This window comes from Lipomyces arxii (assembly GCF_038497795.1).
Source record: "Lipomyces arxii strain Phaff 12-163 unplaced genomic scaffold V1512scaffold_20, whole genome shotgun sequence".
NCBI lineage: Eukaryota > Fungi > Ascomycota > Lipomycetes > Lipomycetales > Lipomycetaceae > Lipomyces > Lipomyces arxii.
Window position 1 is genome coordinate 78,250 of NW_027117719.1, and position 26,181 is coordinate 104,430.

Here is a 26,181-nt window from a genome sequence, read left to right on the forward strand (position 1 = left end):
TGTGTACGGTGGGAGTCTAGAATTGCCGTTTCTGACAAAACATGGTTGAAATTGCACTGCCACATGAGCCGCACCCCTCCATATCACTAATCAATGCTTACATTGCAATTGTATGGCACATAATAGAATACTACAGATATTTGTCATGAAATAAAGCAATTGTATAATAAGTATGAAATGCACTAGTAATAACCTATATCTCTTAATATAAACAATAAATGCATTGTGTAGAATTTCTTAGTAAGCCATCAAGTACTCGATATATCAGTATAGAGCACTGCCACTTCATCCACCTTCAAACCCGCCTCGGCCGCTCCCTCTCCGTCATCCGTTCCCGACCTCGACTCTTGCCCTTTTTTTTTTCCTTATTTTATACAAAAAGAAGTTCATTTTCAGAGACCTCCGCTAGGTTCTTCTTCTTATTGTTGCTTTATTGAGTGTGATCTTTTTCACAGTGTTCAAATCATCTTCAACTTCATTGTATTCAGCCACACTGGTTCAAGCTTTTGCTAAATTCGCGTTCCGTCGTCGTCCTTTAGTATATTTATCAGCAGCTGCTTCCTCGGGTGGTCTTTTATTGACTGCAAATAATAAATCTTCAGATCCTACATCTTACAATTCCAGAATGACCCATTCCAAAGTCGTCATTATCGGTATGTTTTAGACTTGCGCCGAATTTCAGTTATCGGAATAAGACTGGAAAAACAATAGACTGACCTGTTGTCATCTAGGCTCCGGCCCTGCTGCCCATACTGCTGCTATATATCTTGCTCGTGCTGAAATCAAGCCTGTTCTTTATGAGGGTATGTGATTCTTTCAATTGTGCGAAGGTTTCATATCTTTGCGCCCGTATATAGATCTCGAAGTAAATACTAACGTCTTATTTAATAGGTATGCTTGCTAACGGAATTGCCGCCGGTGGCCAGTTGACTACCACTACCGAGGTTTGTGTTTGCATTGAGACATCAATAGTTGGTGCTGACTGTTATTCTAGATTGAAAATTTTCCTGGTTTTCCCAATGGAATTCTCGGTGCTGAGCTCATGGACAACATGCGTGCTCAGTCCGAGAAGTTTGGTACAGAAATCATCACCGAGACCATCTCTCAGGTCGATCTGTCATCCCGTCCGTTCAAGTACTGGACAGAAGACAACGAGGAAGAAGAGCCAAACACGGCCGATACCATCATCATGGCCACTGGTGCCTCAGCCAAACGTCTTCACATTCCTGGAGAAGAGACTTACTGGCAATCTGGAATCAGTGCGTGTGCTGTGTGTGACGGTGCTGTCCCAATTTTTCGAAATCAACCATTAGTCGTCGTCGGCGGCGGTGACTCTGCTGCCGAGGAAGCTCTTTTCCTGACCAAGTACGGCTCAAAGGTCTACGTTCTTGTTCGTCGTGACAAGCTGCGTGCGTCAAGCATCATGGCCAAGCGTTTGCAAGCGCATCCCAAGGTTGAAATTCTGTGGAATACTGAGCCTGTTGAGGCGAAAGGCGAGAGTGGTCTGTTGACTAAGCTTGTCATCAAGTCTACCAAAGACAACTCACTTAGCGATCTTCAGGTCAAGGGGCTGTTTTACGCAATCGGCCATGTTCCCGCAACTTCCATCGTCAAGGACCAGATCGAGACCGACGAGGACGGATACATCATTACCAAGCCTGGCACTGCCATGACTAGCGTGCATGGCGTGTTTGCTGCTGGTGACGTGCAGGACAAGAGATACCGGCAGGCAATCACCAGCGCTGGCACGGGATGCATGGCAGCCTTAGAGTGTGAGAAGTTATTGGCCGAGGAGGAAGATGCGAGCGAGTAGACATGGGAGTTTGATTAGAGAACTGAAGGTTGCATTACATCGTTTTAATGATTTCACTTTTGTTTAAAGCCTACTCGTACAGGCGAATTGTACATACGGCTTGTGCGCCTCAATAGAGAATATTATATTTTATAAATAGACTATTATGATCAATAGATTGTTTGGATGTATTATACGCTTGACTAAGCTGAATTGATTTGGACCGTGAAATTAATTACACGCAAGTTTGTCGGACCTGAATTCCCAACTTTGACGACCCCTGAAGATTATTTGGATTTGACTAGTCCTGAAGGTGTATGGTGTTTTGACAAGCAGGTATCACACAAATAGCGTAGAAAGGCGTCTGAATATTATTATAAAATAGCGTCAAAGAATTGTAAATTTAATAGCAAAATGCCAAGTTAAAGTATAGAAAATTAGGACGGAGTTCCTGCTGCCATCATTTACAACTGATTGATCCTACGGCAGCGGTCGGTAAACTACGCTTATTTGTTGATTTACTACAAAATTCAAAACTAAAAATATGCTTGATTTATTCGCATTTAACAATAAGTCACTTTATTGGCAGAAACAGCAGTTTTAACTAGAACCAGTACGCAGTGAGATGGTGCAAATTAAGGTTTGAATGCAATGACTTCAGAATGTTTTGCAGCGTCGCGAGCCTTGTTCTTTACATAACCCATTAATAAAGATGATTGAAGTTGTTTGTAATGATCGGTAAGCTCAAGAGTTTAAGATACATAAATAGACTTATTTAACGAAATTAGATTAGGAAAGAAGATCCGGGTTAAAGTGTGCAGTTTTGATTTTATGGTAGAAATGAGTCTGATTTACGACTATAGTGTTTAGAGGACGACACGATTGGCGATTTCAAAAAACTGGTTGCGAGTCAAATTGGAACGTCGCCAGAAAAGATTAGTATGCTACTCTTACAATGAAATAGACAGAGGATGCTAACAAATGGGCATAGTTTTGAAGAAAGGGTACACAGACTAGGGAAATATGGAGTTGAATTATTGACGAGTTAATTAGATACACAGCATTTAAAGATCACATCACACTTGCAGACTATGAGATTCACAATGGAATGAACTTGGAACTGTAAGATTTTATGCTCGGATTGATGATGGAATGTCGCTAATTGGCGTTTTTCATAGGTATTATGCGTAAATGTTGGTATAGCACATTAATCTATCCACCACCAATGAATCTGTTACATGAACACAGCATATGAATCAGTCACGACAATTAAACGTTGTATAACAAGCCTCTTTGTACGACTGCTCAGGAGTAAAACTGTATGATGCGGCTGTCGGAGGCACATCATACGCACTAGAACCAATTCTCACGAGAAGTTTGCAGTACACAATGGAAAGCGCTTATTGTCGTTTGTCGTAGATGGTTGGCCAAGCCATTGGACAGAATGTGTCAGACTGCTTCTATTCTTTGTTCCTGCGTACGCGTAGAGGGCCTCACTCGCACCAACATCTCCTTAAGTCTGCAAAAGGCTGCTGTTTGCTCATAACTGGACGGTGATTAGGCCATTAGTCGTACGTTCACTTTAAGAAGAGCAAAGGTGTTGACGGCAGCACAATGCGGACTTGATGCGTTCGCTCGTTACTTTGAAAATGAGAGGTTTTTCTCATCTACCTCGGCTTAGGTATTCATGTATGATATGATCCTGAGAATATCGCGACCGTGATGGCATTGATTGTTGGGCCTCCGGATACGCCGTACCAGTACGGAATGTTTGAGTTTTTAATGGAGTTAGAAAAAGGTTTGGCTCGAGCGAACATTCTGACAGATCAGATTATCGGACAAAAAAGCCAGAAGTGACGGCACTGACTACGGATAACGGTCGCACACGATTTAACCCAAACGTGAATAGTGGAACCATGACTGACATCGAGCTAGATTTACGCGACAGGCAAAGTTTGTCTGTCTGTACTGGGGTAACGCTGCTGACTACCATGTCAGTGTGCAAGCTCTGAATGAAAGCTAGAACATGGCAGGGTTTGTCGGGTGAATAGTGATCACCGGCGCAAGAAATAAAAATCCGTGTTACTGCCGATCCAGAGTCTTCTGAGCGCAAATCCGTTCGATAACGAGCCCGGGTTTGAGGCTAAAGTTGGCGAAAGCAGCAGGTTCACGCATGACAGGGAAAGTTATTGTCGAAAAGTAATGCGAAATCAGATTTGGCAGCACCAATTGCTTTTAACGTTTTACAGATCATGCACGAGACATTGAGAATTTCTATTTTACAACGACTAGAAAGCTACTTGGGACTGGCACAAAAAAAAACATGGAAAGGTGCATTTTGACGTGGGAAACAAATCTTTGCTATTTCAAGACTACTGCAGACGTCTATTTGTGTACTATTACTCTGAAAAAAATTGAGTTGGAATACGCTAAAGTGCGTGCTGGTCAATTTTTCAACACGATGCCGTTTGAAGACAACAATGGAATGACAGGTTTTTTTCGTACAATGAACTTGAAAAAAGGATGCACAAGGTTTATGAAGCTCTAAATAAGGAGACTGAGAGCTGGGCGACGCAAGGCTGTAAAATAAAAATCTGGAAGAAGGAATTGGCTCGAGTTTGCAATTGCAGTATCAACAAATATCTATGGAGCCGAAAGAAAAACATCAAGACACCGTGCTGCTTGAGTTAATTGACGATTCACTGGGCCATGGTGGGTTTGTGTTGGAGTATTGCAGTATCAAGACATACGAATTAGATTTACATTGGACGACCTATGACAAGTCTTGATGGCGGGTTGTTTCGCATGCGAATGACATTTTCGCCTCAGCATTCAAAAATACAGGCAAGAACGCTATTCGAGGCTCCGATTTATCACGTTAACGCGTCTGGCACGGTTTTAAAGGTAATGCATTGAATGTCTCTCATGCGCTTAGTCGAGGGGATTCCATTTATTCGAGTACAACAAGCGGACGACATCAAATCGCATTTCGAAGCGCTGGTGCAATTGCTCGAGTCAGACCAGATCTTGCCCGATCCGCGAACATGGATGAATCTGGACGCTGCCAAGTTGTATTTTGGTGACGCTGACAAGAAGAAGTCCGCAAGTTGTTCCGCAGGTAACTTTTGAAATTTTAAGGTTCAAACTGACGTTAAGTGACATTTCTAGATATGTTTAACGATTGGTTGAGTATATTTATTATATGTACTAAGGTTTTCCTTTCTTCTTTGGCTTGCTTGGCTCAAAGGGACGGGTGTTGTTTGAAAGTTAAGACTTTGCATATAAAGTTTACACGAACTACTCCTAAAAACCTTCAGAGATATAGTATTTATCTACCACAAGTCAAGACAAAAGGATTGTGGAGCGCATGCATATGTTATGACCAGTAAGAGTCCTTTTGGTTGAGACTTTGCATAACAGTAGATTCATCTTGCCAAGATTGTTAAAACGAATCGTATGATTCTACACTGACTTATTTTTTTTTTTATTTTTTTTTTTATTTTTTTTTTTATTTTTTTTTTATTTTGAAGCTTAGACAAACAAGACGAAAAACCGATGGATGGCAAACTGACTGTAGGCTGATTTATGTAAAAAGTCTTGATAGAAAGAATGCAGCTATCGCTATGTAACGAGTCAACGTTTTGTCCTACTTTAAACTTCTGGAACAGTTAACGGTGTCTACAAGTGTATGATTCTTTAATGAGTGAAATTATGTATTTCACTAGAACCATAGCAGTTCAAGAGAAGATGAGACTCGTGAAGACGGTTAATTTGCCGAAGATAGTTTTCTCTCTGGAGTAATAATAATTATATGAAGTAGACCTTCATCGGCCGAGAAAAAACTCTAGATTTGATTTAGACGGTACATGGGTAAGGGACCGATGCGAATGAAACCAGTAGCACGCCATTAGTAGTACTCTGCAAAGCAAAGCCGTTATCTTAATGAACTATAATAGCATTTTTTTTATTCAGACTATATTGATTTACTGTTTCGTCAACAGTATGCCTGCACCTTATGCATCGATTGTTACTACTCTGCATTAAACGGCATCTCTCGATCAAGATGTGGTCAACTCATAGACAAATAGTGTTCTTGTTTGAATTAAAAAGTAAACGAACAACTTTTCTATGGCGTACAGTGCGTTAAACTAGACTACAAATTTGTACCTGACGACCTCGGCCCGACTTTACGTCTACAGTTTCCTCCCATCGGGGCATGTGTTAAAGTTCTAAGTGATCGCGACTTTACATCGACAGCATAAAGAGGGTCTTGCCCACCGGCCTCCATAAGAGAGGAACAAGAAGAGAAACTTTAAAATGACTTTTACTCTCTCACTAAGTTGTTCTCGCTAAACCCGGTTAGGGTCCAGTTTTCATAACTCTAATATTTAACTCACAATATTGCAAGCCCAAACTCCAAGTTTTTAAATAGACGGGCGCGATGAGCTGCCAACTGTAAAATCTGCATTGGTACATGACCACAATTAAAAAGAAGACATTTTGAGTGGTGTGGTAACGTTATAGACTTCCTTCGGTGTTCACCAAATGTCGGCATGAGCATATATCATATGCGCTCTTTCCCTCTTATTTTCTCTTTCTATTTCTCATTTCTCTTTCTCTCTATTTAACCATTCTTTCCCATTTGCACATACACATACATACTAGACACAATTGAATAGATTTCATGCAACAGGACCGACCACCTGACATCAAACTGTCGGACGACTCAAATCATCATTCAATAACAATGAAAGAATCCCACACCATGCAGCTCACACGGTCATTGACCAAAAAGATAAAACGAAGACTTACATTACCTCGGTCCCCATCTTCAATGGCCGATGTGCCCTCTGCATTGACCAGTCCGTCATCAAGGCATTCAAACCCTGCGAGTGAAGCAGGGTCAAGCACGTCTGAACAAATGCTGTTTGACTACACTGGCTTTGAAATTGATACAAGACGGCGTGCACTGTCTACTTCTCAAAGATCGACTCGGTCAATGAACTCGTCGTCTACGTCAGTCCATCAATTGGATGATTCATACGCATATCATTCAGGTCACGACACACTGCCTCGTGCGCTCACATCGACTGCATCATCTCTCCCGTCGACCCCAAGAATTATGCAAGACTCGTCATTCTTCGACCACAATTCTTTACGATCGTACTCCCCGTTCGCTGCCCCCGAACAAGAAACTGCGTTTACATCGTCGTCGCATGACCATCCTGCACAAGATCAAGATGACATTGCAGATGAAATGGCAAACGAGATACTCGAAAAAGTCAACAATAAATTCGGTGCATCTTCCAAGGACGAGATTTGGTGGGGTCTATAACCACACAATTGGATTAACACAACACAACATAAAGCATATACATAGGAGTTTTTTATTATAGGCATAAGAACAGGCGTTATATTTCGGATGGGTTTTGTAACTTTAAGAATCGAATTGAATGATTTCACAAATCACTCACAAATGAATCACAAATTGTGAATTTTAGACTTTAACAGAAGATCGGAGACTTTCTTGATTTAGACGAGCGCTGTACAATATTTTGTAACCTTAACTTTAATTTTTAAATTTCCGCATTAAAATGTCTGTCGTATTTGCCTCGTTTAGACAAACTGTTAGAAATATAAGGTTACGTTACAAACGTCTGTTTTACTTGGCACAGAAGGTCGGTTAGCTTGCCTTAACTCCGATTTCTATCAAACGCACAACTAAAACTACTGCTTTTGTATGCTAAAATCTTGGTTTTTGGCACCAACATAAGAGCAACATTTTAGACTTTTCCATTATCAAGTTTGTAGGGTTTGGCCCAATTAGCCTTTTTAGACTTGCTTTATCGTATCATTTTAGATCCTGCCATTTAAGGCAGTGAGTGAGTGAGGTATTATCTGTAAAATAGTTTTTACAGTACTGTGGTTATTGTTCATTAATAGTTAAATTAAATATAGTAGAAATTATGTAATATTGGTCAATCGCCGAAAAACTTTATTGTGTCCAAGTCAATTCGACCCACTTTAGAATAACATCTTGCTCGACTCTATTTCAAAGAAAGAATACTCTTCTTACTTACACTTGTGAACTTAGTTTTGCTTTTGGTTCTAGAGAGCAGTTTCATTTGCTTATCTGTGGGGACATCAGACTTGTGTCATTCGTATAATGTGATGAGTACATATATGTATGTATAGACCCGCACAGTGTACACACATAATGTAGACAATCGGTACATTTAATTCAAAGAGCAAGGCCATAATATAAAAGAAGGCTTATAATAGGTACCTGTCACTACAAAACCCCTTCTTTTACAAACTTCTCGTTCTTAAACGAATTCTCGCTTTACAGCAAACACGCAAATGCCCGCACATAAAATTATAACTTATCCAAGACCGGCTTTGGACGTCTTCACCCTAGCCATAATCGGTGACGCCATCCCAACGTTCCCGTTCCTGCCCAACCCAGACCCTGACACCCAGCCCATCTTCTCAAGCAACCGACGGCCAACGTTGTCGTTCTCGATCTCGGGTGCGTTGCCTCCCACAACGTCTCCCTCGCGATGCCGAAACTGGCCTGTACTACCGTTGGCAAAGTTGACCCGGCTCGACGACGGCGACCCCTTGGCTGCTTTCTTGTCCAGGCGAGGAAAGAACACCCGCCCTTCTGCAGAATCAATCATCCCAAACGGTGCCTCTGCATGACTCCTCGCTGACTTATATAGAATAGTAAATCGAGTCTTACCTCCACCCACAGATTTAGATATTAAATTATATGCAGCCCCAAGAACGTGCACTAAAAAGTCAGATCAAATCGACCTCGTAGCAAAAAAAAGGAATATGTACCTGCTCTACGAGAACTCTTGTCCATGGGAGGAAGGGCAAGTGTGCTCTGCCCCTCATCGCGTAAAAACATTTCAATCTCACTCTTAATGTCTGAAATCGACATCCCTCTGCTATACTTCGCCTTCATATCCGCTTTTCCACTCTTTTTCGCTTTACTGCCTAACAGGCCCCGCGCCCGCAACATTTCACGTTCATCTTTCCTCTTCTTCTTTGAATTCTTATCCCGCAGCCACTGACTCCGTAATTGATACTCCAACTCATCGTCTGATAACCCGAAATCGGGCATTTGCTTGAGTTGCTTTCGACTGGCTTGGTGAATTGGCATAAAATCTGCAAATCGCCTCTCTGCATCAAGCATGTCGTCATCATCATATTCATCGTAGTCTTCATCATCGTCATTGTCATCATCATCATTCTCCTCGTGCTCATCCTCCTCATGCTCATGCTCATGCTCATGCTCATGCTCATGCTCATGCTCATGCTCATGCTCATCCTCATCTTCATCGCTAACAATATTACTAATCTCCTGAATTTTCTGAATCACAGTGCCATTCGGCGTACGATTCACAACAGCATCAACAAGATCCTCAATTTCATCCTTGATGACCTCCTCGCCATCGTGATCTGACTTCACATTCACCGGATGACACGCACTACCTTCCTTGTACTCTTCATCCGACTCGTCGTCTAAAATTCCAGCCTCGTATAGATTCTGGATATAGTCGTCCAACGCATCGTCCTTCTTAACCGGCATAACATCCCGATACATAAATCGCGCCGCTTCCTTCTTCTGCTTTCTTCTCTCCTTATTTTCCAGTCTTGCCTGCCTTGCCTTCCGCGCCTTTTTAGACAAACTCGCCGGTTGCTCGGCAGGAACAGATGGTCGCACTAGATATACAGTTTCATCAACAATTCGAGGCACCGAAGTCACAACAGGCTTGGGCAGTTGAGTCAATAGGTCCGCAGTGCTCGAATGCAATCTCCTCGGTACAAATACAATTTCTTCCTTCAAAGACACTGCGACGTCGTTATTGCATTCGTCAGTAATGAACAGCAACTCGTTCGGCAGCTCAGCCATTGTGTCTTTGACAAACAGCTGCTCGTCCGCTATGTTTGACTCAACAAGTGTCTCGTCCTTAACAATCGACATTCCATCAAGCATAACCGACATGCTCTCGTCAACAAGTCTGTCTTTCGCGTCTCGACGCTCAGAATCTTCAGTTGGCTCTAATTGTATAACACCTGGTACTGCCGTAGTTTCGGCGGAAGCACCTTCTGCCGGCTCGTAGTTGTTATCTTGTAGCTCTCCATCACTATCAATAAAGACTTTCTCAGGCACAGGCTTGGCATCAACAGCTAAAGAAACAGGTAAATGCCGTGTATGTTCTACCAGCTCATCCTCTTCATCTAAAATCTCATTATACAGCGACTCGACAGACTCATGATCATCATCTTCATTTTCAATTGACTCTTTCTCCTCATCGTCTTCAATCACTTCCTCCTCAACGGCTTCAATCAAATCATCTTGATCTTCCTTTTCTTCCGACCCAAGTAAATTTCCAGACTTGACAAACTCCACCGGCACCCTCGGCGTACGCTCAACTGGTGTATCCCTGTCAGTATCACGTCTATATTTATGCTGCCGCGAGGTGTAAAGTGCCTCTTCTCGCATCGACATCGCAGGTTTTCCAGATCCGCGGCCTAGCCAGTCAGAATATGTACTTCCAAAATTTCTCAGTTGTTACCTCCACCACGTCCACCACGTCCGCCACGTCCACTACCACTACCACTACCACTAACACGGCCCCGACCACCGGTTGTGCCGTCGTATCTATCCTCATCCTCGACATTTCCACCGCCAAATCTGCGCCGGTGACCTTTCGAACTGCTGTTTTTTGGCATTACCAACAAATTCACAAATACTAACAATGCCTAACAATATACCGGCTGTACGAATTAAAGTAAATGAATTCTAAGTTAGTTACGTTGCTCGCGCACTCGGAGCCGACTATAGTCGACAGACAGTTAGACTGTTTCAAGGGTTTGATTGCAAAAAAGGGTATAGTACCGGTCTTTGATTTGGATCGCACAAAATCGCATTCTTCCACATATAATTTGAATATGGCGAGTTTCTTTTCAGCACGGCGACGATTGCTCGTGCTTAAAATCATATTAAGGTCATGGTATATTTTTATCTCGGTGCTCATAAGCACAGGAGCCCTGCACAGGGTATGAACCATACGGTACCATGCTATACATGCTAATAACACACACAGCTCTACATTCTTCCAAACTTCTTCAAGCTAGTACAAGCGCGTGCGGAATTGATCACGTATTCGATTGACTTTGTTGCACGTATGAACGGCCAGTTGTTCAAGATTACGCGACAGCCGGTACCAGCTCTTGAGAATGACACTACTGATGCCCAGCACATGAATGCGCAAACACAGACAGACGACAGCAGCAGTAGCAGCATACCAGCAAGTCTGGAAGCAAGCACGAGTGAAAGTGCAGACAAGGAGGATAAAGATTTACCAAGAAGTTACCATTTACTCCGGCATGCTTCACGCGGGGCAAATGTAATCCCAGGGCTGCTGGTGACGCCAGGCCTTTCAAGCGCGAACTACATTGCGAACGATCTCAATTTGCTAGTCGAGAACATGAACTTCTCAACCATAACTGGCGGGGTTAAGAATAGTAATGATTCGTCAGTGTTTGTGCAATCCAAACAGCTTGCAAACTCGCTCAAGGAAGAAATCAGGAGTCTAAAGAGTTTGGCACTTCATTATACTTAAGTGCTATCATGGGGTGGGGAGTTGGATGGAGTTTTTGGTTCTATTGTACAAAATCACATAATATACAAAATATCCCATGCTATGCGAACTCAAGTGCCTCGCGAAATGGCTTCATAAGCAGGAGTGGTGTTAATGTATGACTGGGTAAAGTAAATTTTCCTGTTCTTTGCAAGAAATCTTGATGTCAGTCCACGTCTGTAAACGGTCAAATGTACATACTTCAGCAATTCCTCTATATGCCCTCGCAGGACGTTTATGCTCTGTTGATCCATGTGTGTGTGCGAAAGTAATCCTGGAAGGGACACGAATAACCGAAGTAGATGCTCAACGCCATAGGTCTCACTCGGAGGAACTCCTGGCTTGGACCGGGTTATTTCCAGATACTGTTGCCGTTCAAACCGGTACAATAGTATCGACCCCAGCGACTTGTCAAAGTAAAGCGTCAAACCTGCGAGAACTTCGTCTAAAATTTCTACCTCGGCATGACCTAGCCGCCGCTTTGCATAAGCAGTCTTGAAATCCTGCAAAATGCCAACCACGTTGGGTGTCCGTGGCAATTGGACTACTTGTGCATTTTTGGTGACATTTTCCCAGTCGTCTGCCAATATAGCTTTCAATGAATCAGGTACAACGATTGTGACATCGAGCTGTGAAAAGTATTCCTCCTCCTAAATGGCTTAACATTGCCTTCCGAACCAGAAACCGCGATATCCTACCTTATCATCCAGTTCCCGTCGAGACTTCTTTGTCGACCGTAATGCTTCGGAATGCTCCTTAGCTGCCTCTTTCCGTTTTTGTGTTGCAGCTGCCGTCGATGTCGCGGTCGGCGCGGCCGCACTGTCTGTAGACAGGCCTGCAGCTTTCTTCTTTCGTAAGTCCTGTAGTGCTTCATTCTTCAATTCCTTTTGCATGCGTAAATTCTCATCTGACCATCGCAAGACGCGTTCTTGTGGTAACTAAAACACAAGTTAACTCGACATGACTTCACTTTATTCACGAACCAACCCATTCATCCCATCTAAACAAGAAACGCGTTAGTACAAACCACAGAGCAATAACAGAGTACGTACGATGATTTCCAGCCTTTATAATGAATCAGATACGCAATTGCAGCTCTTAGATTCTCAGGAATCTCATCAGCATCAGCATCTTCGAGCTTGTCAGTCGGCAACCAGATCTTCAGTATCTTCGACTCGTACAACAGCGGGCCGTGAAAGGCCAAACAGCGAGAATTAACAGTAAACCCTTCAGATGGCCCAGTTGCAGTCATGACCTACGTTAAAAGACGGACGTGTGTCGCGTGAGTGAGTGAGTGAAACGTCTCGTTCCATCAAAAACCGCGTCTCTTAAAAAATTAGGGTTGGGGCTATAAATTAAAAATAAGGTTCGCACGTGCATTTTGTCCAGGGCCTGGTATCATCGTCACGTTCGTTAGGCTCTGGATCGTCAATTCTCGACTTGGTGCGCCCATTCACTACTAAGTAAACAAAGCCATGAAATTCAGCCGAACAGTTCAGTTCAACGCTGTGCCAGAATGGTCATCGCAGTATATCGGATACTCAAACTTAAAGAAACTGTAATGCTCTGTTGTACTGTGCTTATTCTGTCTCGAAACTGACTTGATTGTATTAGTATTCACTCTCTTGAAGCTGATTCTGCTACGCGTATCGCTGTTGGGCAGTATGATGCCGAAAGAGCGGCGTTGATTCCACACAATGACATGCATGCCGAGTATGATGAAGTCTTTCGACGAGCTTTAACAACGGAGCTTGAAAAGATTAATCAGTTTTACATGGCACAAGAATCAACTTTGTTTGCCGAACTTGATACTTTGGAACGCGATATTCAAGACTTTCACACTAGAGGCGCAATGGACGGGGCTAGCACTTCTTCTGGGTCATCGTATCTGGCGCGCCATCAGATGTCAGATGCAGAGAGTGGCATTATGCCAACCGAGCGTCACGAAATGCTGGACAAAAACAGCGACTCAATGTCGTTAGGTGAGTTTCACGACGAGGATGACCTGGTCTCGGAATACACGGATTTGAAAATCACTCTCAAAAAGCGAACAATCGCCGTCTACGTCGGTCTGTCCGAGTTACGGTCGTACGTGCAGTTGAACCGGACCGGGTTTGGCAAAGCACTCAAGAAGTATGCAAAGTGTATGGGCCGGGAGATGGCTGGGAACTACATTGCGGAGATTGTCGAGACTTCGTATCCGTTTTTGGAATCGACAAAGGCAAACCTGGAGAAAAAAGTAGGCGAGTGTGTGTCAGTGTATGCCGCTCTTAGCACCAGAGGCGACAATTCGCAAGCCAAAATGGAGTTGCGCGTTCATCTGCGCGAGTACGTGGTCTGGGAACGTAACACTGTTTGGCGTGAGATGGCAGGCATCGAGAAGAACGTGCAGAATATTGGAATTACAAACCAGAATTTATTGACAAGCTCAAATCCTGTTGTCGATGCACTTGAACGGAAAGGTATTTTGTCTCAACCCATTATTGAAATTTCGACCAGGTTTGGTGTTATTCGATTGCCACGCCTTATCTTCAGCTCGACTTTTTTGATTTTGGTTATAATCATCGCTGTTTTTGTTGTGCTTTTGACTGTCCCTATTCTTGACAGTCCCGAGCAGCAGAGCTGTCTGGCAATTTTGATTGCAGCGTCGATGTTGTGGGCAACCGAAGTTGTCCCTTTGTTTGTAACGTCGATGCTCGTTCCTTTGTTGATTGTTGTTTTCCGTGCATTGCGATCGGATGACGAGTATCATAATCGATTGAGCGCTCCGGATGCGACCAAGGTTATCTTCTCTGCCATGTGGACTCCTGTGATTATGCTTCTGCTTGGTGGGTTTTCCATCGCGGCCGCGCTGAGCAAGTACAACATTGCCAAAGTCCTTGCGACCTGGGTCCTGAGCAACGCCGGCACCAAGCCGCGTAACGTGTTGCTGACAACCATGTTCGTCGCCATGTTTCTCAGCATGTGGATTTCCAACGTCGCGTCCCCTGTGCTGTGCTTGTCAATCATCCAGCCGCTGCTGCGGACACAGGACTCGAACTCGAACTTTCCCAAATCACTCATTCTCGGCATCGCGCTGGCGTCGAACGTGGGCGGCATGGCGTCACCAATTGCGAGTCCGCAGAATGTGATTGCTTTGCAAAACATGTACCCGAACCCGTCATGGGGTGCATGGTTTTTCATCGCGTTGCCGGTGTGCATACTGTCCATCTTGCTGATCTGGGCGTTCATGCTCGTGACGCTAAACCCGAACAAGGGCGCAATCATCACCAAGATCCAACGCAACAACGAGCCGTTCAACCGAACCCAGGTCTTCATCACCGCGGTCACGCTCGTCACAATCGCGCTATGGTGCGTGTCGCACCAGCTCGAATCGGTTTTCGGCGACATGGGCGTGTTGGCCATCATTCCGCTGGTCGTGTTTTTTGGCACCGGGTTGCTGACAAAAGAGGATTTCAATAACTTTATGTGGACAATCATCATGCTTGCCATGGGCGGCATCGCGCTCGGTCGCGCGGTGTCGTCCTCGGGCTTGCTAGACACCATTGCGATTGGGATTCGAGACATTGTCAGTGGGATGGGCTTGTACGGCGTCATGGTAGTTTTCGGCTCGCTGATTCTGATCATCGCGACCTTCATCTCTCACACTGTCGCGGCGCTGATTTTACTGCCCATCGTGGCCCAGGTCGGTCAAGCGATGGAGAACCCACACCCGAACTTGCTCGTCATGGGTGCCGCGCTGCTGTGTTCGTGCGCGATGGGTCTGCCGACCTCGGGGTTCCCAAATGTGACTGCGATCTGCACTGTCGACGATACGGGCCGACCGTACCTAACTGTGTCGATGTTTATCACCCGTGGTGTGCCGTCTAGCGCTCTGGCGTACGTTGTTATCATTACGTTGGGATATGGATTGATGAGGATTGTTGGGCTTTAATTCAATGGGATTTTTTATTTTGGAAGGTTAAGCGGCATTGTTTTCATGGATTACAAATTTTAATTGCTAGAACGAATTTTGAAGTAAAAAATAGTAAATAAGTTTATACATTTTAAAGAGTAATTTTAAGAAAAATGTAAAGAAGCTAGTAAATCAAGGATCAACTGATTTAAACAACTCCGGAAGACGCAATGGTAATCTTGGCCGATGTACGGCCAGACTGGGATCCCAGAGACTCGATCTTCTGGACAATGTCCATTCCCTCAACGACTTCACCGAACACAACGTGCTTTCCATCGAGCCAAGAGCAAGGAACGGTGGTGATCTGGGAAGTTAGTTTTGATACCCAATCATAAAAACAAATGACGTACGAAAAACTGAGATCCGTTGGTGTTGGGGCCAGCGTTGGCCATTGACAAAAGACCAGGCTGTCAGTTAGCGACGAATAATAAAATATACAAAAAGATTACCTTGGTATGCTTCTTGACGAAGTTCTCGTCAGCAAACTTGGCACCATAGATGGACTTGCCGCCAGTGCCCTGTGGAAGTCAGATCGGCATAGAGACGAAGTCGACAAATAAAACTTACATCACCTCTGGTGAAGTCACCACCCTGAAGCATGAACTAGAGAATGTCAGATTCAAATTTTTATACAATAATTGATTAAAAAACGTACGTCAGGGATGACACGGTGGAAACCGGATCCAGCGTAGCCGAATCCCTTCTCACCAGTGCAGAGAGCCTTGAAGTTCGCAGTAGTCTTAGGAACGACCTATGATTTGAGTAAGTACAATAATAAAAGACGAGATTTCAATTGATTTGACATACATCGTCGTAAAGCTCGAAAACAATACGGCCCAAAGGCTTTCCTGTAAAAAAAATTAAGTCAGCACAATCCCATGACGATCATACATCATTGCCGTATAAATAGCACACTGGAAAGAACCAAAAAGATCAAAGAAAAGACGTACCGTCAACAGCAGTTTCGAAGTAAGTCTTAGTACCCATTTTAGCAGTAGAAACAGAGAAAGATCTAGAGAATAAGAGGCGTGAAGTGGATTGAGTGGGAAGAACAAATCGAGAGCAGGGCGCGAACATTTGACGAGTTCAGATTTTTTGAGTGGATGATGTGAGAACAAACCGGAGTTTTCTTTGGTGAATATGTTTGTAATGTTTGTGCAGATAAGCCCTAAGTAATGTAATAGTACGCATACGTCATCGTGAACTGTGAGCGTGTGAATTGAGCTGCAGCAGATTGTGAATCAGGGTTAGGTGCGGATGCAGCGACTTTGTCAAGACTCCGAGGGCGATTAAAATATCGTGTGAATCTGACCCACAGTGGAGCAATTATATAGACCAAACATTTAAGTGTGCTGGCTAAGGCAAGATGAATGCAAACAGAGTACTCAATAATGCAAATATCAAGAATATCAAAGATCAAATACAAAATATCAGTCTGTATGATGTCAAGGCGTATGTGCGAAAGGCCCAGAATGGTATGTGACATCGTATGCACACAATGATGAGTGGTTACTGAGAGTATATCATAGTCATGATGAATTTTACAGTCATGGAGGCCAAGGTCTGTTTATTGCTGGGTTCTAGTCAATACAAAGCATTGACATTGTGAAGGTTAGAGAGGCAACTAATAATGAGCCTTGGGGTGCAAGTGGCACGTTGATGCAGGTTGGTAAATGAGACACCTGCATTGGAATAAGCTGATAATCAATAGGAAATCGCTGATGGCACATTTAATTAGTAAGAATGACACGTTTGGGTCTTCAATGCGTCTAACAAGGACAGCGCAAGCTTCAACGAGATTATGCCAATGATTTATAGAGTAAGCTATAGGGGCATACATTTATTACAACTCTAATTATACTAGCGATTCACCGAGAAGACAGCTCAAGAATGGCGTCAAATTTATAAAGCACTTCAACTATTAGAATTCTTAATCAAACATGGGTCAGAGCGAGTTGTCGATGACGCAAGAGCACATACAGCAACAATCAGCATGCTCAGAGCATTTCACTTCACCGATCTTAACGGCAAGGATCAGGGGATTAACGTCCGCAACCGGTCAAAAGAGCTGGTTGCGCTATTAGGCGACGACGACAAAATCAGAGACGAGCGAAAGAAGGCGAGAGCAGCAAAAGACAAGTTTGTTGGCGTTTCGTCAGACGGCGGGTTCGGCGGCAGCGGGAAGAAGTACGGCGGGTTTGGAAGCGATTCGTCTGAGTTTGGCACGTACAGTGGCGGTGTGTACGGAGATGGCGGCGGGTTTGGAGGTGCGAGTAACCATCAGTACCAGGCCTCGAATGAAGGCAGACGAGGCTCATTTGAAGAGTACGATGCCGGCCCATCAAGTTCGTCTGCGTACGCGGAAGTATCGTCTTCACCTGTCAAACAGATAGTCGAGCCTGTCAAGCCGAAGACATCAGAACTCGATCTGTTTTCGTTTGATGACGCCGACAGCGCGTCAGAACCAGTACTGTCATCTCCACAAACGTTTCTGCCACCGCCTCAATCGGTAATGACATCTACTGGTGTGCTGCCGCCTCCTCCTGGACCGTCTGTCGCTAGCACAATTAAATCGCAGCCTGCCGCTGCTGCTGCTACTTCCCAAACAACAGCCACCCCGTCAACTATGAGCATCACGGACTTGTTTAATAATGTTTCTTCCCAACCAAACTACGCACAGCCCTCTTTTTCGCAGTCACAAATGTCTCAACCGTCGTATTCTCAACCGGCATTATCTCAGCCCAGATTCGGGACTCAGCCAATGGCTAGCCCGGCGATGGCGTCGCCGTCATACTTTGGCAATGCCTCACCTTCATACCAGCAGCCTGTCATGTCATCTTTCTCGACCGTCTCAATGGGCAGTGCGTTTCAAACCGGCATGGCTTCACCCGCATTGTCAGGAAGCTCGACCGCGTCCGCGCAGCCGGCCAAGAAGAAAGACGACGTGTTTGGATCGCTGTGGATGGCGGCATCATCCGGTGCGAGCAAGAAACCTGCCGCGTCGAACGATGGCGGCTTGACGATGGGAAAGCTTGCACATCAGAGCGCACAGGCAGGGATTTGGGATCAGGCGCAGAGCGGCGCGAGCACCCCGAACCAGTCGTCGAGCAACGTTGACGACTTATTGATGTAACCGGTATTTGCATAATGAAAGAGCGCTTTTATTTATTTAATGAATTTCTGATTGTTGGAGTATTTAGATTGTATGAAAATGTGTGTTACCGTTGCCTCATTATAGTGGAGTAAGAAGTAGGAGTAAAAAGTATTATGTAGAATTAAATAATATACAGCTCAACGAGCAATGATTATGACTGCGACAATAAAAAAGATGGGAAAACACCGTACGAACCGATCCGAAAAACAAGCACAAGCATAATTAAACATATTAGACCAGCAACCAAACCAAACGAGCATTAGCAGAGAACAAACAGAAGGTGCGACTACGTTTCAACGTCTTCCCAGCCTTCTTCTTCGTCGTCGCCGGTGCGGTATATGCCTGTCGTTGCAGGTTTTCGCCGGCTCCGAGTGGTTTCATGTTCTTCGACTGGTGGGCGGTCTGTAGCAGGTTTGGAGTCGTCTGAAGCGGCGGCGCTAGACGCGGCGACAGCTTCGGGTGATGAGAATGCGTCGCGCTGGAAGATGTGAACGTACTCTTCAGGTACCAGTCCAGATTCGTCTATAATGTTTGTTAATATTGCAAAATCGCAATATGAAATACGAGTAAAAACGTACTTGTCACTGGATCTTGAGCAACAAGCCAGCCCTGCCCGTGTCTGTAACTAATCCAAATCTCTTGTCCTTCTCGTAGCGCGACCTCGTTATCATTCTCAGGACTGAAATCAAACAACGCAATTGCGCGGCCATAGATCTCATCGTCTGCAGAAGCAACCGAAAAGTAGTATTCACGTTCACCGCCAGCCGCCGTCGACACGATAGGCGACGACAAGTACGGATCCTCTTCCCACGGTGGGCCGTCTTGAGGTAAATGCTGAGTCGTTAGTGTAGGTGACGGAGGATGGGGGCCCGATGATGATGACGTTGATGCTTCTACTGGGCTGTGTGGGGATTCGGGCTCGTCTGAAGGAGTAGGAGTGAGATGTAAAGGGTGAAATGCAGGATAAGCGAAATCTTGAGCTAAGAAATGAGCAGTTGGCTTGATTATATTTGTGAGATCGAGTGGTGGGAGAGGTGAATTAGGAGGACCGGACATTTGAGCGTGTTCTTGCAGTTCTTCTTGTACTTCGTTTAGGTGTTGTTGATGATTGCGCAATTGTGATGAAGAAGTAGGATGAAGCAGTTTCTGTTTGAATTTTGAGGTTGCAGAAGTAGATGAAGACGAAGATGGGAGTGAAAGTGGTAGGACCATAGGAGCCATTACATACTCAAATGAAGTCAGATCAAATAAGAAGATCAGATCCAAGAGTTGAAGATCATTCAGGTGTGATCGATGCTGCTGCTGCTGTAGTTGTTGTTGTCGTCGCTAATGTTTTGACAGAGAAGACTAAAAATATGGTCGAAAGTATAAAAATGATGGGGGTGTGATTTTCTGTGTGGAAAAAAAATTAATTCTCCGAGGGATGCAATGTCGTTAAACAGCGGGTGAGGTGAGATTATAGTACAAGAAGAAGTATTTACGCTTGAAAGTAACTTTCAATCGACCTTTTTTTCTTTTTCCATTTATTTTATTTTGTTTTATTTATTTCATTCGCTAAATATTGTCCGTTTCGGAGATTTTTTAATGTATTATTGTGTTATTTTTGGAGTCGGATCTTTACAAGTCAAAAATTACATAACCATGCTAATTGTGGTTACATAATTTCAGGGTAAGGGTATTGCACATACACAAGCAAGATGCTTTTTCCGACGACGCCCGAACGAGAACTGAACGAAAGTGCTTCTTGTTTTCCTTTATTTGTTTAGCATTTCACGTTTAAATAAACAAAAAGACTCAAAATGTTTGCATTTTTAGCTAGAAGATACCCTACTCCTATTAGTAAGTGAACATTTTTGTTTAACTAGTGTGGTGAATTGTAACTGGTTGAACGTGTCTGATTGGCTCATTATACCAATAATGTCAATTGTACCTCAATTATAATAACTGATACTTTTGAATGATGGTGAATTGATCTAATGCTTATTTTAGTGAAGCCCTTGTGGCCTTTTTTCGTTGGAGGTGAGTGATGATATTGTGTGTGGATTAAAATGGAGGAGATGTACTAATAGAGTTATAGCTGCCGTGACTTACTTTGCTGTTGGAAAGGCTGCTGATGCTTTGATGGACAGTACGTTGATTGTATAGTATAAGTTGGAACAAGGACAGGACTAACTGTTATTAAGCTGATGAGTTCAAGAACGATCCTCGTCATCCTCGATTCAGCAAATAGAGAGCTTGAGGATTGGATATAATCACAAATCATCTCATTCTATAAGCAAAATTACTTAGTGAATTAAAATTATAATTTGTTTTTATGAAAATTGGGGCTTGTTCAGCGTGAACGTTTCATTATGCTCATGCTCTTGTATGATTGGCAGTTCATCTATGCTTCAAATTCTTGACTCAAATCTATCCAGTTTATACCAACAAACTCATCGTTAATCCAGATACAGATCAGATTTTGACTCCATGCTGATTACATAACTTGGATTTGCTGTTCTTTTGGTTGACTGCAATTCAAATGTGTGGTCTTAAATCATCGACACATGTAAACCTTAATTTAGTATAACGCACTTTATTACTAACACTAACTTCAAAACGTGGTGTCCAGACAGTATTCGCGTTTGTCAACATCAGCAACACGTTGAAGTCGCAGTACTCATAATGCCGAGTGACCATACATGAGTCAACCGAAAGACCCGCCATCACCGCCAGCTGTGTCTTCTTCTATTTCGATCACTCCTATTCGTCGTCGTTCTTCGCGAACCGTGTCTGGCGGCCAGCGCCGTCAATCAAGACTAACAACGTCAGTGACGACAAAGGGCGCAACGTTACTGTACTCAGCGTCGCAGCAAGGACAGTTGGATGATTTCGAATCAAGTGAGTTGTTGGTTCAGAAGTTAAACTCATTTCAGTACGACGAGCCGGTGAATCGGTCGCAAGAACAGTCGCAAAAATCAACTCAGGGCTCACAGCCTACGACTAGAAAGGTGCGTGTATTATTCTGTGTATAAACTTCTACTCACAATTAGATGGTTCAACTGAGTAGATTTAATTCAAAGTCGTTAAACTCTTTAAGCAAGAAAAATCCAAGATCAATCAGCGCCAGAGTAGCGGCAGCGTTCAAAGTATCGGACAGAGCATCAAGCTCGACTCCAGGCCCAGCAACGTCAATTGCACTGACAGGCAAGTCTGCAGAAAGAGAACAACAGCGCTTGTTTGCGTTCTCCAATATACTTGGTCCGGAAGACGCGATAGAGCGATGCAAACGGCTGAGATTGAAATTTCCGTTTACACTCTCTAATTCTGATATATTGCTGTCAAATAATGCTATTGCATCTCTGAGTTTATACACTGCTGCATTTCGTGGGATTGAGCCTGAGATGGATGAACTTGGATATCTGTCTTGGGAGGGGCGAGAACTCGCACAGCGAACCCAGATTGAAGTGCCCAGGACACCAAGTCCAGAGCGGTCACTGCACTCATATAGCTTGAAATCAAACCAGGTTCGGGACGAGAACGAAGAAATGGTGTATGACACAGACAACGAATACATCGCAAGCTCGCCGTTACAAGAACAATCGTTGATATTGCTTGAAGATCCGCTTGCGTCTGTGACGGAGCCACAGAGACATGAAGTTATAGATATCTTAGCTAGTGACGGGTCTGGTCTGCCGAGCAGTCCAGGCGTAATACTCAATCGTGTACTTCTACCTCATATATCAGCAACCACAACAACTGAATCCATGTTAAGTGATACTACTGACACCGGGACTGAACACACCATTCTAACGGCTTCCGTCATGATGCTACCTGAACGCGTGCAAAAACAATCATCCCTGGTCGAAGTGCCTGACTCGGAAGACGACGAAGGATTTGCGTCTGACGTTGACGTGCACGAACTACTACGAGATTCAACTCAGGAAGACCGGCAGGCTCGGGAGTTAAAGTCGACCACGTCTGGAAGTGACGTTTCGCCGCTGATCGGATTCGCATCAAGACCGGCATTACTTCAGAAGCAGAGGGCGGTTAGCAGTCCAAATGTCAGCACGCGATCTATGGCTACTAGAAGCACGCCAATTAAGACGCCTACCAAAGCAAGGAAGGCAGCAATGCTTGAGAAGGCAGAGCAATCTCCGAATTCTCCAAAGACTCCTACAAAACGAGCTCGCGCGGCGATTAAAGAGCCGGTGAGTCAGACAGTATACGACGAAGCTGAGCTAAAGAAATTGAAAGTGGCTGGGCTTCGTGAGATTCTAAGCTCATGGGGCTTTAAGGCGCCAAAACTGAAGTCTGAAATGATTGTGCATATTTTACACTACCAGTCTAAAATGTCGGCAACGCAATTGTCCGATACAATGCAGCTGTCGCCAACGTCAAACCAAGCCAAACTCATGGACACAGTGCAGATTCGCAAGAAGCTGCTTGCTAACATTTCACGATATATTCGCACCGCAGAGTCAGCAAAGCAGTGGTGGATTAAAATACTATCGTATGAACCACTTGAACTGCCTGAGTTTGCAAAATTCCTGGTTTCTGAACATGTCTTGGACGGCGATGTCGACGATATAGAAAACAAAACCTTAGCATTGGTCAGAGATTGGTGTGATATCAGCTGTGTATGTTTTCAAGAATCCGCGTCTGGATCATGGAACATCAAGCGAAAGCGGAAACCAAAAAAGGCACGGAAAGCAACGGCGCAATAATTGTATATATTTGTATTGATAGTTTGGGGGTTTGGAATATTTTTATAATTAATGGACTACGAATGTTAGACCCGTATCTGTCCTTCACCAAAACAGAGTATTGATGAAAGTCTTCAGTGGGTTTAGCGCTATTTAACGTTCATCTCTGACCATTCGCGTGTTCGCGAATAAAAGCACCGACTGTTAAAAGTTACGTATAAAACACCTGAATGATTTTTACCCAGATAAAATCGGGTACAAGTCAACGGGTTTTAAAAACGAACTTTTCTTTTGCCATATAGAACAAGCACACAACAATCAGTGTATAGTCAGTTCTGCAGAAAGAAAAGAGTGTATAATTTGAGCATTGAATTAGATGACGTGAATGTACAATGGAACGGACAACAACCAACAAACTAAACGCAACGCTTTTTTAACATGACCGAACCTTTTATAAATTTATCGCTGAGCAGACCACACGCTGTAACATAATGTTAGCAATTTGTTGGAAAAATAACCACTTTATAATCCATACTTCTTCAATAGACCATCAGCCTGTGCCAGACGGTTGAAGCTATCATCGGCCTCACCCCGCTGTCTGAGAAATCCACAAAGGGCATAAGTCTTGTACTGTCCAGGAATAACAAGTCCAGTCTCGTCAACATCGGCAACATTGAGCTGAACTGAGGCGTGATCGGTGGCCTTAATGATTCTGTTGGTGGCCGAGCACTTTCTTGGAACGTACAGTTCGACCTGTTAAAATAATGAGTAAGTCCATCCCAAAACAATAATCTTTTCAGCACATACGAGAACTCCCTTATCGTTTTCCATTACTGCTGTGATACGAAGATTAAATCGGTGAATGTTTGACAGACGGCTTCGTCAATGTCGAATTGTGTGTTGTTGGCGCTGTTGGAACGTAGGGTTTAGCCCTTCTATTTAGACAAAATGGTAGCGTGACTGTTTAGTGACTGAGCTATTGTGACCCTGCTGTGAACTGTGACTGGCCCTAACCCAAGAGATCTTTCGATGATCGTTTAGGGCAGTGTCGGCGTGCGCTTGCGGGCGGTCAAGCAGCGGCACCTTGGGCACTCACATAGGAACAAATCCCGTCAATTCGCATTTCGCTTCTTTTCCACCGAATTCGAACGCAGAAGAATCAAATATTAAAAGTCAATTAAAACCAGCATCATCAGATTGTCAAGTTTGGTAGTATTGGTCAGTCCAGCTCAATGCAATTGATTGCGAATCCCGGATTAAACTGCTAATGAGTTCAGCCGTTACTCTTTCATATACACAATAGATTTCTCTTTTTGCAAACATCAACACTGAACCTAGCTCAAACTGTCATCTCTATCTGTCGTTGATCTAGGAATGGCCGACTACCGGCCTTTTGATGACGGATTGGCCGGTGTCGTCGTCACTGGAAATGCCGGGCCCGGTGGATCGGCAAATCCACGAACAACTCTGCTTTCTCAGACTTACAATCCTGGTGGGCAACAACAGCAGCAACAGCATTCTCTGAGGCAAGTTCAGGTTCAACAAGTGCAGCAGCAACAGCAGCATCAGCAGCAGCAGTATGATCCGCAGATTGACAAGATCCAAAAGTCGCTCGACAGTTTGCATAATAAAGTAGACACGCTACAACGTATTGTCGAACAGCGTCTGTCAAATGAGGCGGCTGCTCGCAGTACAACTTCATATTTGAATTCTTTACTTGATCGGCAGCGCAGAGGAATCAGTGTTTTGCAGAACTCGGTAGGCGGTGTCCAGCCTGGACTCGGGGTCGATCCTGATGTAGGTAATGGTGCTTCGGGCCTGCTGGGAACTCCGGACGTCGATATGCATGATCCAAGACTTATGTCTTTGCCATCAACAGAGTCAATGCGCAGTGTCGGACACAATGATTCTAGTGGGACTAGCATGCTGGGCGATCCAATGGATGCTGTTGTTGGAACTCAGACTCAGGATGGGTCCCAACGATCTAGCAATGGTACCAATGGCCAAGCTGATACTACGAACAATGGAGTCACTGGTCCACCAAGCGTTTTAAATGCGAGCCAACTTAACAATAACTTGCTCATGAGTGTATCGACGCACGGAAACACAGTCAGCAACCCAGTCACTCCAATGCGATCACATCATCGTCGACGAAGTAGCATGCATCTCGATGCGCAGTACAAGATGGATAGAGCAACGCAGTCTGTTGACAGATTTTGGGAGGAATGGACGATTGGAATTAATGGTGCACCATCAATTCAAGCCCTGAATGCGACTTTTCGTGCGTCATGGAGAAGCGAAGTTGCCGAGCGCAAATTTTACTCCCAGAGATTGGTGCTCGTGCGAACGATTGAATGGATGGCACGGACTAGGCACATTTCTGCGTCCGAAGCTGTCGACGAACTTGAGAAGAGACGTCGCAATGAAAACATCAGTCTAAGCCGGCTTTGCCGGATCCTACGAGAAGAAGAAACGAAGCGACAAGAGTAACGACACATCAAGACGGCCAGCTATGAATCGACAATGAGGTTTTATTTATGCAATTGTATTTTATGTTTCATGCTTTGATTCATTGATTTATTGGTTTAGAGAAAAGAGAGAGGCTGGAGAAAAAGAAAAACCGGGTTTTATGAGAATGGATAAAAATGTCAACGGAGGCTGGAAACAGGACAAAAGGTTCTAGGCAATCACGGAGTATATTACAGAAATGTTTGCAGATGGTAACATTGGGGTATGCACAACAGAGGCGACGGAAATCCAAATAAAGGTAGTGTCTTCACTTTTCTGTGTAGAGGACATCATCAGTTTCATGAATATATAGTGGTTTGTATAATATGTGGTTCATGCTTATTCTCTATTGATATGATATTTTCGCGTATTGACAACTAAATAAAAAGCTCTGTAGATACAAGATTATTTTAGAGAGACAATCCATTTTG

The 26,181-nt window shown here is 44.1% G+C and overlaps 16 protein-coding genes across 16 annotated transcripts; 11 read left to right on the plus strand and 5 right to left on the minus strand.

Moving 5' to 3' along the window:
- Positions 1-334: 334 nt before the first annotated feature.
- Positions 335-1,986, plus strand: V1512DRAFT_266723 (uncharacterized protein). The gene is made up of 4 exons (XM_066917147.1): positions 335-653; positions 732-803; positions 892-944; positions 995-1,986. The coding sequence occupies exons 1-4, from the start codon at positions 626-628 to the stop codon at positions 1,811-1,813; spliced, it is 972 nt and encodes a 323-aa protein (XP_066769843.1). The 5' UTR covers positions 335-625; the 3' UTR covers positions 1,814-1,986.
- Positions 1,987-2,504: 518 nt separating this feature from the next.
- V1512DRAFT_249416 (ubiquitin-related domain-protein) lies at positions 2,505-2,918 on the plus strand (the record flags this gene model as incomplete). Its single annotated transcript, XM_066914615.1, has 5 exons — positions 2,505-2,530; positions 2,581-2,605; positions 2,656-2,731; positions 2,784-2,796; positions 2,846-2,918. The coding sequence occupies 5 exons, from the start codon at positions 2,505-2,507 to the stop codon at positions 2,916-2,918; spliced, it is 213 nt and encodes a 70-aa protein (XP_066769844.1).
- Positions 2,919-3,514: 596 nt separating this feature from the next.
- Positions 3,515-3,804, plus strand: V1512DRAFT_249417 (uncharacterized protein; the record flags this gene model as incomplete). The annotated part of the gene is made up of 2 exons (XM_066914616.1): positions 3,515-3,590; positions 3,623-3,804. 2 exons carry the CDS (start codon positions 3,515-3,517, stop codon positions 3,802-3,804), a joined length of 258 nt encoding a protein of 85 aa, XP_066769845.1.
- A 904-nt stretch (positions 3,805-4,708) lies between these two features.
- V1512DRAFT_249418 (uncharacterized protein) lies at positions 4,709-4,921 on the plus strand (the record flags this gene model as incomplete). The annotated part of the gene is made up of 1 exon (XM_066914617.1): positions 4,709-4,921. The coding sequence occupies one exon, from the start codon at positions 4,709-4,711 to the stop codon at positions 4,919-4,921; it is 213 nt and encodes a 70-aa protein (XP_066769846.1).
- A 1,182-nt stretch (positions 4,922-6,103) lies between these two features.
- On the plus strand, positions 6,104-7,404 carry V1512DRAFT_266728 (uncharacterized protein). The gene has a single exon (XM_066917148.1). It carries the CDS (start codon positions 6,477-6,479, stop codon positions 7,125-7,127), a length of 651 nt encoding a protein of 216 aa, XP_066769847.1. The 5' UTR covers positions 6,104-6,476; the 3' UTR covers positions 7,128-7,404.
- A 361-nt stretch (positions 7,405-7,765) lies between these two features.
- On the minus strand, positions 7,766-10,738 carry V1512DRAFT_287760 (uncharacterized protein). The gene is made up of 4 exons (XM_066918122.1): positions 10,381-10,738; positions 9,290-10,336; positions 8,636-9,259; positions 7,766-8,585 (listed from the first exon to the last, which is right to left on the minus strand). The coding sequence occupies exons 1-4, from the start codon at positions 10,535-10,537 to the stop codon at positions 8,176-8,178; spliced, it is 2,238 nt and encodes a 745-aa protein (XP_066769848.1). The 5' UTR covers positions 10,538-10,738; the 3' UTR covers positions 7,766-8,175.
- On the plus strand, positions 10,637-11,509 carry V1512DRAFT_266731 (uncharacterized protein). The gene is made up of 2 exons (XM_066917149.1): positions 10,637-10,864; positions 10,912-11,509. Exons 1-2 carry the CDS (start codon positions 10,757-10,759, stop codon positions 11,428-11,430), a joined length of 627 nt encoding a protein of 208 aa, XP_066769849.1. The 5' UTR covers positions 10,637-10,756; the 3' UTR covers positions 11,431-11,509.
- V1512DRAFT_266734 (MRG-domain-containing protein) lies at positions 11,452-12,733 on the minus strand. The gene is made up of 5 exons (XM_066917150.1): positions 12,501-12,733; positions 12,436-12,448; positions 12,147-12,386; positions 11,650-12,098; positions 11,452-11,607 (listed from the first exon to the last, which is right to left on the minus strand). Exons 1-5 carry the CDS (start codon positions 12,698-12,700, stop codon positions 11,520-11,522), a joined length of 990 nt encoding a protein of 329 aa, XP_066769850.1. The 5' UTR covers positions 12,701-12,733; the 3' UTR covers positions 11,452-11,519.
- Positions 12,734-12,874: 141 nt separating this feature from the next.
- Positions 12,875-15,498, plus strand: V1512DRAFT_229185 (SPX domain-containing protein). Its single transcript, XM_066913914.1, has 2 exons — positions 12,875-13,006; positions 13,063-15,498. Exons 1-2 carry the CDS (start codon positions 12,924-12,926, stop codon positions 15,380-15,382), a joined length of 2,403 nt encoding a protein of 800 aa, XP_066769851.1. The 5' UTR covers positions 12,875-12,923; the 3' UTR covers positions 15,383-15,498.
- On the minus strand, positions 15,459-16,570 carry V1512DRAFT_266742 (uncharacterized protein). Its single transcript, XM_066917151.1, has 7 exons — positions 16,354-16,570; positions 16,211-16,251; positions 16,059-16,154; positions 15,971-16,006; positions 15,853-15,921; positions 15,754-15,810; positions 15,459-15,707 (listed from the first exon to the last, which is right to left on the minus strand). The coding sequence occupies exons 1-7, from the start codon at positions 16,478-16,480 to the stop codon at positions 15,552-15,554; spliced, it is 582 nt and encodes a 193-aa protein (XP_066769852.1). The 5' UTR covers positions 16,481-16,570; the 3' UTR covers positions 15,459-15,551.
- A 138-nt stretch (positions 16,571-16,708) lies between these two features.
- V1512DRAFT_266746 (uncharacterized protein) lies at positions 16,709-18,708 on the plus strand. The gene is made up of 6 exons (XM_066917152.1): positions 16,709-16,878; positions 16,933-16,964; positions 17,015-17,068; positions 17,115-17,140; positions 17,186-17,222; positions 17,268-18,708. The coding sequence occupies exons 1-6, from the start codon at positions 16,770-16,772 to the stop codon at positions 18,534-18,536; spliced, it is 1,527 nt and encodes a 508-aa protein (XP_066769853.1). The 5' UTR covers positions 16,709-16,769; the 3' UTR covers positions 18,537-18,708.
- On the minus strand, positions 18,654-20,021 carry V1512DRAFT_266749 (uncharacterized protein). Its single transcript, XM_066917153.1, has 2 exons — positions 19,136-20,021; positions 18,654-19,079 (listed from the first exon to the last, which is right to left on the minus strand). The coding sequence occupies exons 1-2, from the start codon at positions 19,776-19,778 to the stop codon at positions 18,844-18,846; spliced, it is 879 nt and encodes a 292-aa protein (XP_066769854.1). The 5' UTR covers positions 19,779-20,021; the 3' UTR covers positions 18,654-18,843.
- A 270-nt stretch (positions 20,022-20,291) lies between these two features.
- On the plus strand, positions 20,292-21,170 carry V1512DRAFT_266753 (uncharacterized protein). The gene is made up of 5 exons (XM_066917154.1): positions 20,292-20,396; positions 20,547-20,576; positions 20,635-20,685; positions 20,741-20,922; positions 20,975-21,170. The coding sequence occupies exons 1-4, from the start codon at positions 20,357-20,359 to the stop codon at positions 20,785-20,787; spliced, it is 168 nt and encodes a 55-aa protein (XP_066769855.1). The 5' UTR covers positions 20,292-20,356; the 3' UTR covers positions 20,788-20,922; positions 20,975-21,170.
- On the plus strand, positions 21,171-23,470 carry V1512DRAFT_242571 (uncharacterized protein). The gene is made up of 2 exons (XM_066914288.1): positions 21,171-21,547; positions 21,590-23,470. Exons 1-2 carry the CDS (start codon positions 21,239-21,241, stop codon positions 23,261-23,263), a joined length of 1,983 nt encoding a protein of 660 aa, XP_066769856.1. The 5' UTR covers positions 21,171-21,238; the 3' UTR covers positions 23,264-23,470.
- Positions 23,471-23,587: 117 nt separating this feature from the next.
- V1512DRAFT_229197 (40S ribosomal protein eS21) lies at positions 23,588-24,194 on the minus strand. Its single transcript, XM_066913915.1, has 3 exons — positions 24,050-24,194; positions 23,778-23,995; positions 23,588-23,723 (listed from the first exon to the last, which is right to left on the minus strand). The coding sequence occupies exons 1-3, from the start codon at positions 24,071-24,073 to the stop codon at positions 23,702-23,704; spliced, it is 264 nt and encodes an 87-aa protein (XP_066769857.1). The 5' UTR covers positions 24,074-24,194; the 3' UTR covers positions 23,588-23,701.
- Positions 24,195-24,320: 126 nt separating this feature from the next.
- Positions 24,321-26,151, plus strand: V1512DRAFT_266757 (transcriptional activator of glycolytic enzymes-domain-containing protein). The gene has a single exon (XM_066917155.1). The coding sequence runs from the start codon at positions 24,617-24,619 to the stop codon at positions 25,730-25,732; it is 1,116 nt and encodes a 371-aa protein (XP_066769858.1). The 5' UTR covers positions 24,321-24,616; the 3' UTR covers positions 25,733-26,151.
- The last annotated feature ends 30 nt before the right edge of the window (positions 26,152-26,181 follow it).

Bases quoted from the DNA above. Each gene is read 5' to 3' on its own strand.
- V1512DRAFT_266731 (XM_066917149.1), top strand. From the start codon at position 10,757: ATGGCGAGTTTCTTTTCAGCACGGCGACGATTGCTCGTGCTTAAAATC. The intron at 10,865-10,911 runs GTATGAACCATA...TAACACACACAG, and splicing joins GCACAGGAGCCCTGCACAGG to CTCTACATTCTTCCAAACTT.
- V1512DRAFT_266749 (XM_066917153.1), bottom strand. From the start codon at position 19,778: ATGGCTCCTATGGTCCTACCACTTTCACTCCCATCTTCGTCTTCATCT. The intron at 19,080-19,135 runs GTACGTTTTTAC...CAAACATTATAG, and splicing joins TGCTCAAGATCCAGTGACAA to ACGAATCTGGACTGGTACCT.
- V1512DRAFT_242571 (XM_066914288.1), top strand. From the start codon at position 21,239: ATGAGTCAACCGAAAGACCCGCCATCACCGCCAGCTGTGTCTTCTTCT. The intron at 21,548-21,589 runs GTGCGTGTATTA...ACTCACAATTAG, and splicing joins CACAGCCTACGACTAGAAAG to ATGGTTCAACTGAGTAGATT.
- V1512DRAFT_266742 (XM_066917151.1), bottom strand. From the start codon at position 16,480: ATGTTCGCGCCCTGCTCTCGATTTGTTCTTCCCACTCAATCCACTTCA. The intron at 16,155-16,210 runs GTATGTCAAATC...CTCAAATCATAG, and splicing joins TTTTCGAGCTTTACGACGAT to GTCGTTCCTAAGACTACTGC. The intron at 15,811-15,852 runs GTAATCTTTTTG...GCTAACTGACAG, and splicing joins TCGTCAAGAAGCATACCAAG to CCTGGTCTTTTGTCAATGGC.
- V1512DRAFT_266728 (XM_066917148.1), top strand. From the start codon at position 6,477: ATGCAACAGGACCGACCACCTGACATCAAACTGTCGGACGACTCAAAT.
- V1512DRAFT_266746 (XM_066917152.1), top strand. From the start codon at position 16,770: ATGAATGCAAACAGAGTACTCAATAATGCAAATATCAAGAATATCAAA. The intron at 16,879-16,932 runs GTATGTGACATC...AGTATATCATAG, and splicing joins TGTGCGAAAGGCCCAGAATG to TCATGATGAATTTTACAGTC. The intron at 17,141-17,185 runs GTAAGAATGACA...TAACAAGGACAG, and splicing joins GCTGATGGCACATTTAATTA to CGCAAGCTTCAACGAGATTA.
- V1512DRAFT_229197 (XM_066913915.1), bottom strand. From the start codon at position 24,073: ATGGAAAACGATAAGGGAGTTCTC. The intron at 23,996-24,049 runs GTATGTGCTGAA...TTATTTTAACAG, and splicing joins AAAACGATAAGGGAGTTCTC to GTCGAACTGTACGTTCCAAG. The intron at 23,724-23,777 runs GTATGGATTATA...ATTATGTTACAG, and splicing joins GCTGATGGTCTATTGAAGAA to CGTGTGGTCTGCTCAGCGAT.
- V1512DRAFT_229185 (XM_066913914.1), top strand. From the start codon at position 12,924: ATGAAATTCAGCCGAACAGTTCAGTTCAACGCTGTGCCAGAATGGTCA. The intron at 13,007-13,062 runs GTAATGCTCTGT...TGATTGTATTAG, and splicing joins TACTCAAACTTAAAGAAACT to TATTCACTCTCTTGAAGCTG.
- V1512DRAFT_287760 (XM_066918122.1), bottom strand. From the start codon at position 10,537: ATGCCAAAAAACAGCAGTTCGAAAGGTCACCGGCGCAGATTTGGCGGT. The intron at 10,337-10,380 runs GTAACAACTGAG...CTGACTGGCTAG, and splicing joins ACGTGGTGGACGTGGTGGAG to GCCGCGGATCTGGAAAACCT. The intron at 8,586-8,635 runs GTACATATTCCT...CTGACTTTTTAG, and splicing joins CAAGAGTTCTCGTAGAGCAG to TGCACGTTCTTGGGGCTGCA.
- V1512DRAFT_266723 (XM_066917147.1), top strand. From the start codon at position 626: ATGACCCATTCCAAAGTCGTCATTATCG. The intron at 654-731 runs GTATGTTTTAGA...GTTGTCATCTAG, and splicing joins TTCCAAAGTCGTCATTATCG to GCTCCGGCCCTGCTGCCCAT. The intron at 945-994 runs GTTTGTGTTTGC...CTGTTATTCTAG, and splicing joins AGTTGACTACCACTACCGAG to ATTGAAAATTTTCCTGGTTT.
- V1512DRAFT_266757 (XM_066917155.1), top strand. From the start codon at position 24,617: ATGGCCGACTACCGGCCTTTTGATGACGGATTGGCCGGTGTCGTCGTC.
- V1512DRAFT_266734 (XM_066917150.1), bottom strand. From the start codon at position 12,700: ATGACTGCAACTGGGCCATCTGAAGGGTTTACTGTTAATTCTCGCTGT. The intron at 12,099-12,146 runs GTAGGATATCGC...TAAGCCATTTAG, and splicing joins GACGGGAACTGGATGATAAG to GAGGAGGAATACTTTTCACA. The intron at 11,608-11,649 runs GTATGTACATTT...ACTGACATCAAG, and splicing joins CATATAGAGGAATTGCTGAA to ATTTCTTGCAAAGAACAGGA.
- V1512DRAFT_266753 (XM_066917154.1), top strand. From the start codon at position 20,357: ATGTTTGCATTTTTAGCTAGAAGATACCCTACTCCTATTA. The intron at 20,577-20,634 runs GTGAGTGATGAT...ATAGAGTTATAG, and splicing joins GTGGCCTTTTTTCGTTGGAG to CTGCCGTGACTTACTTTGCT. The intron at 20,686-20,740 runs GTACGTTGATTG...ACTGTTATTAAG, and splicing joins TGCTGATGCTTTGATGGACA to CTGATGAGTTCAAGAACGAT.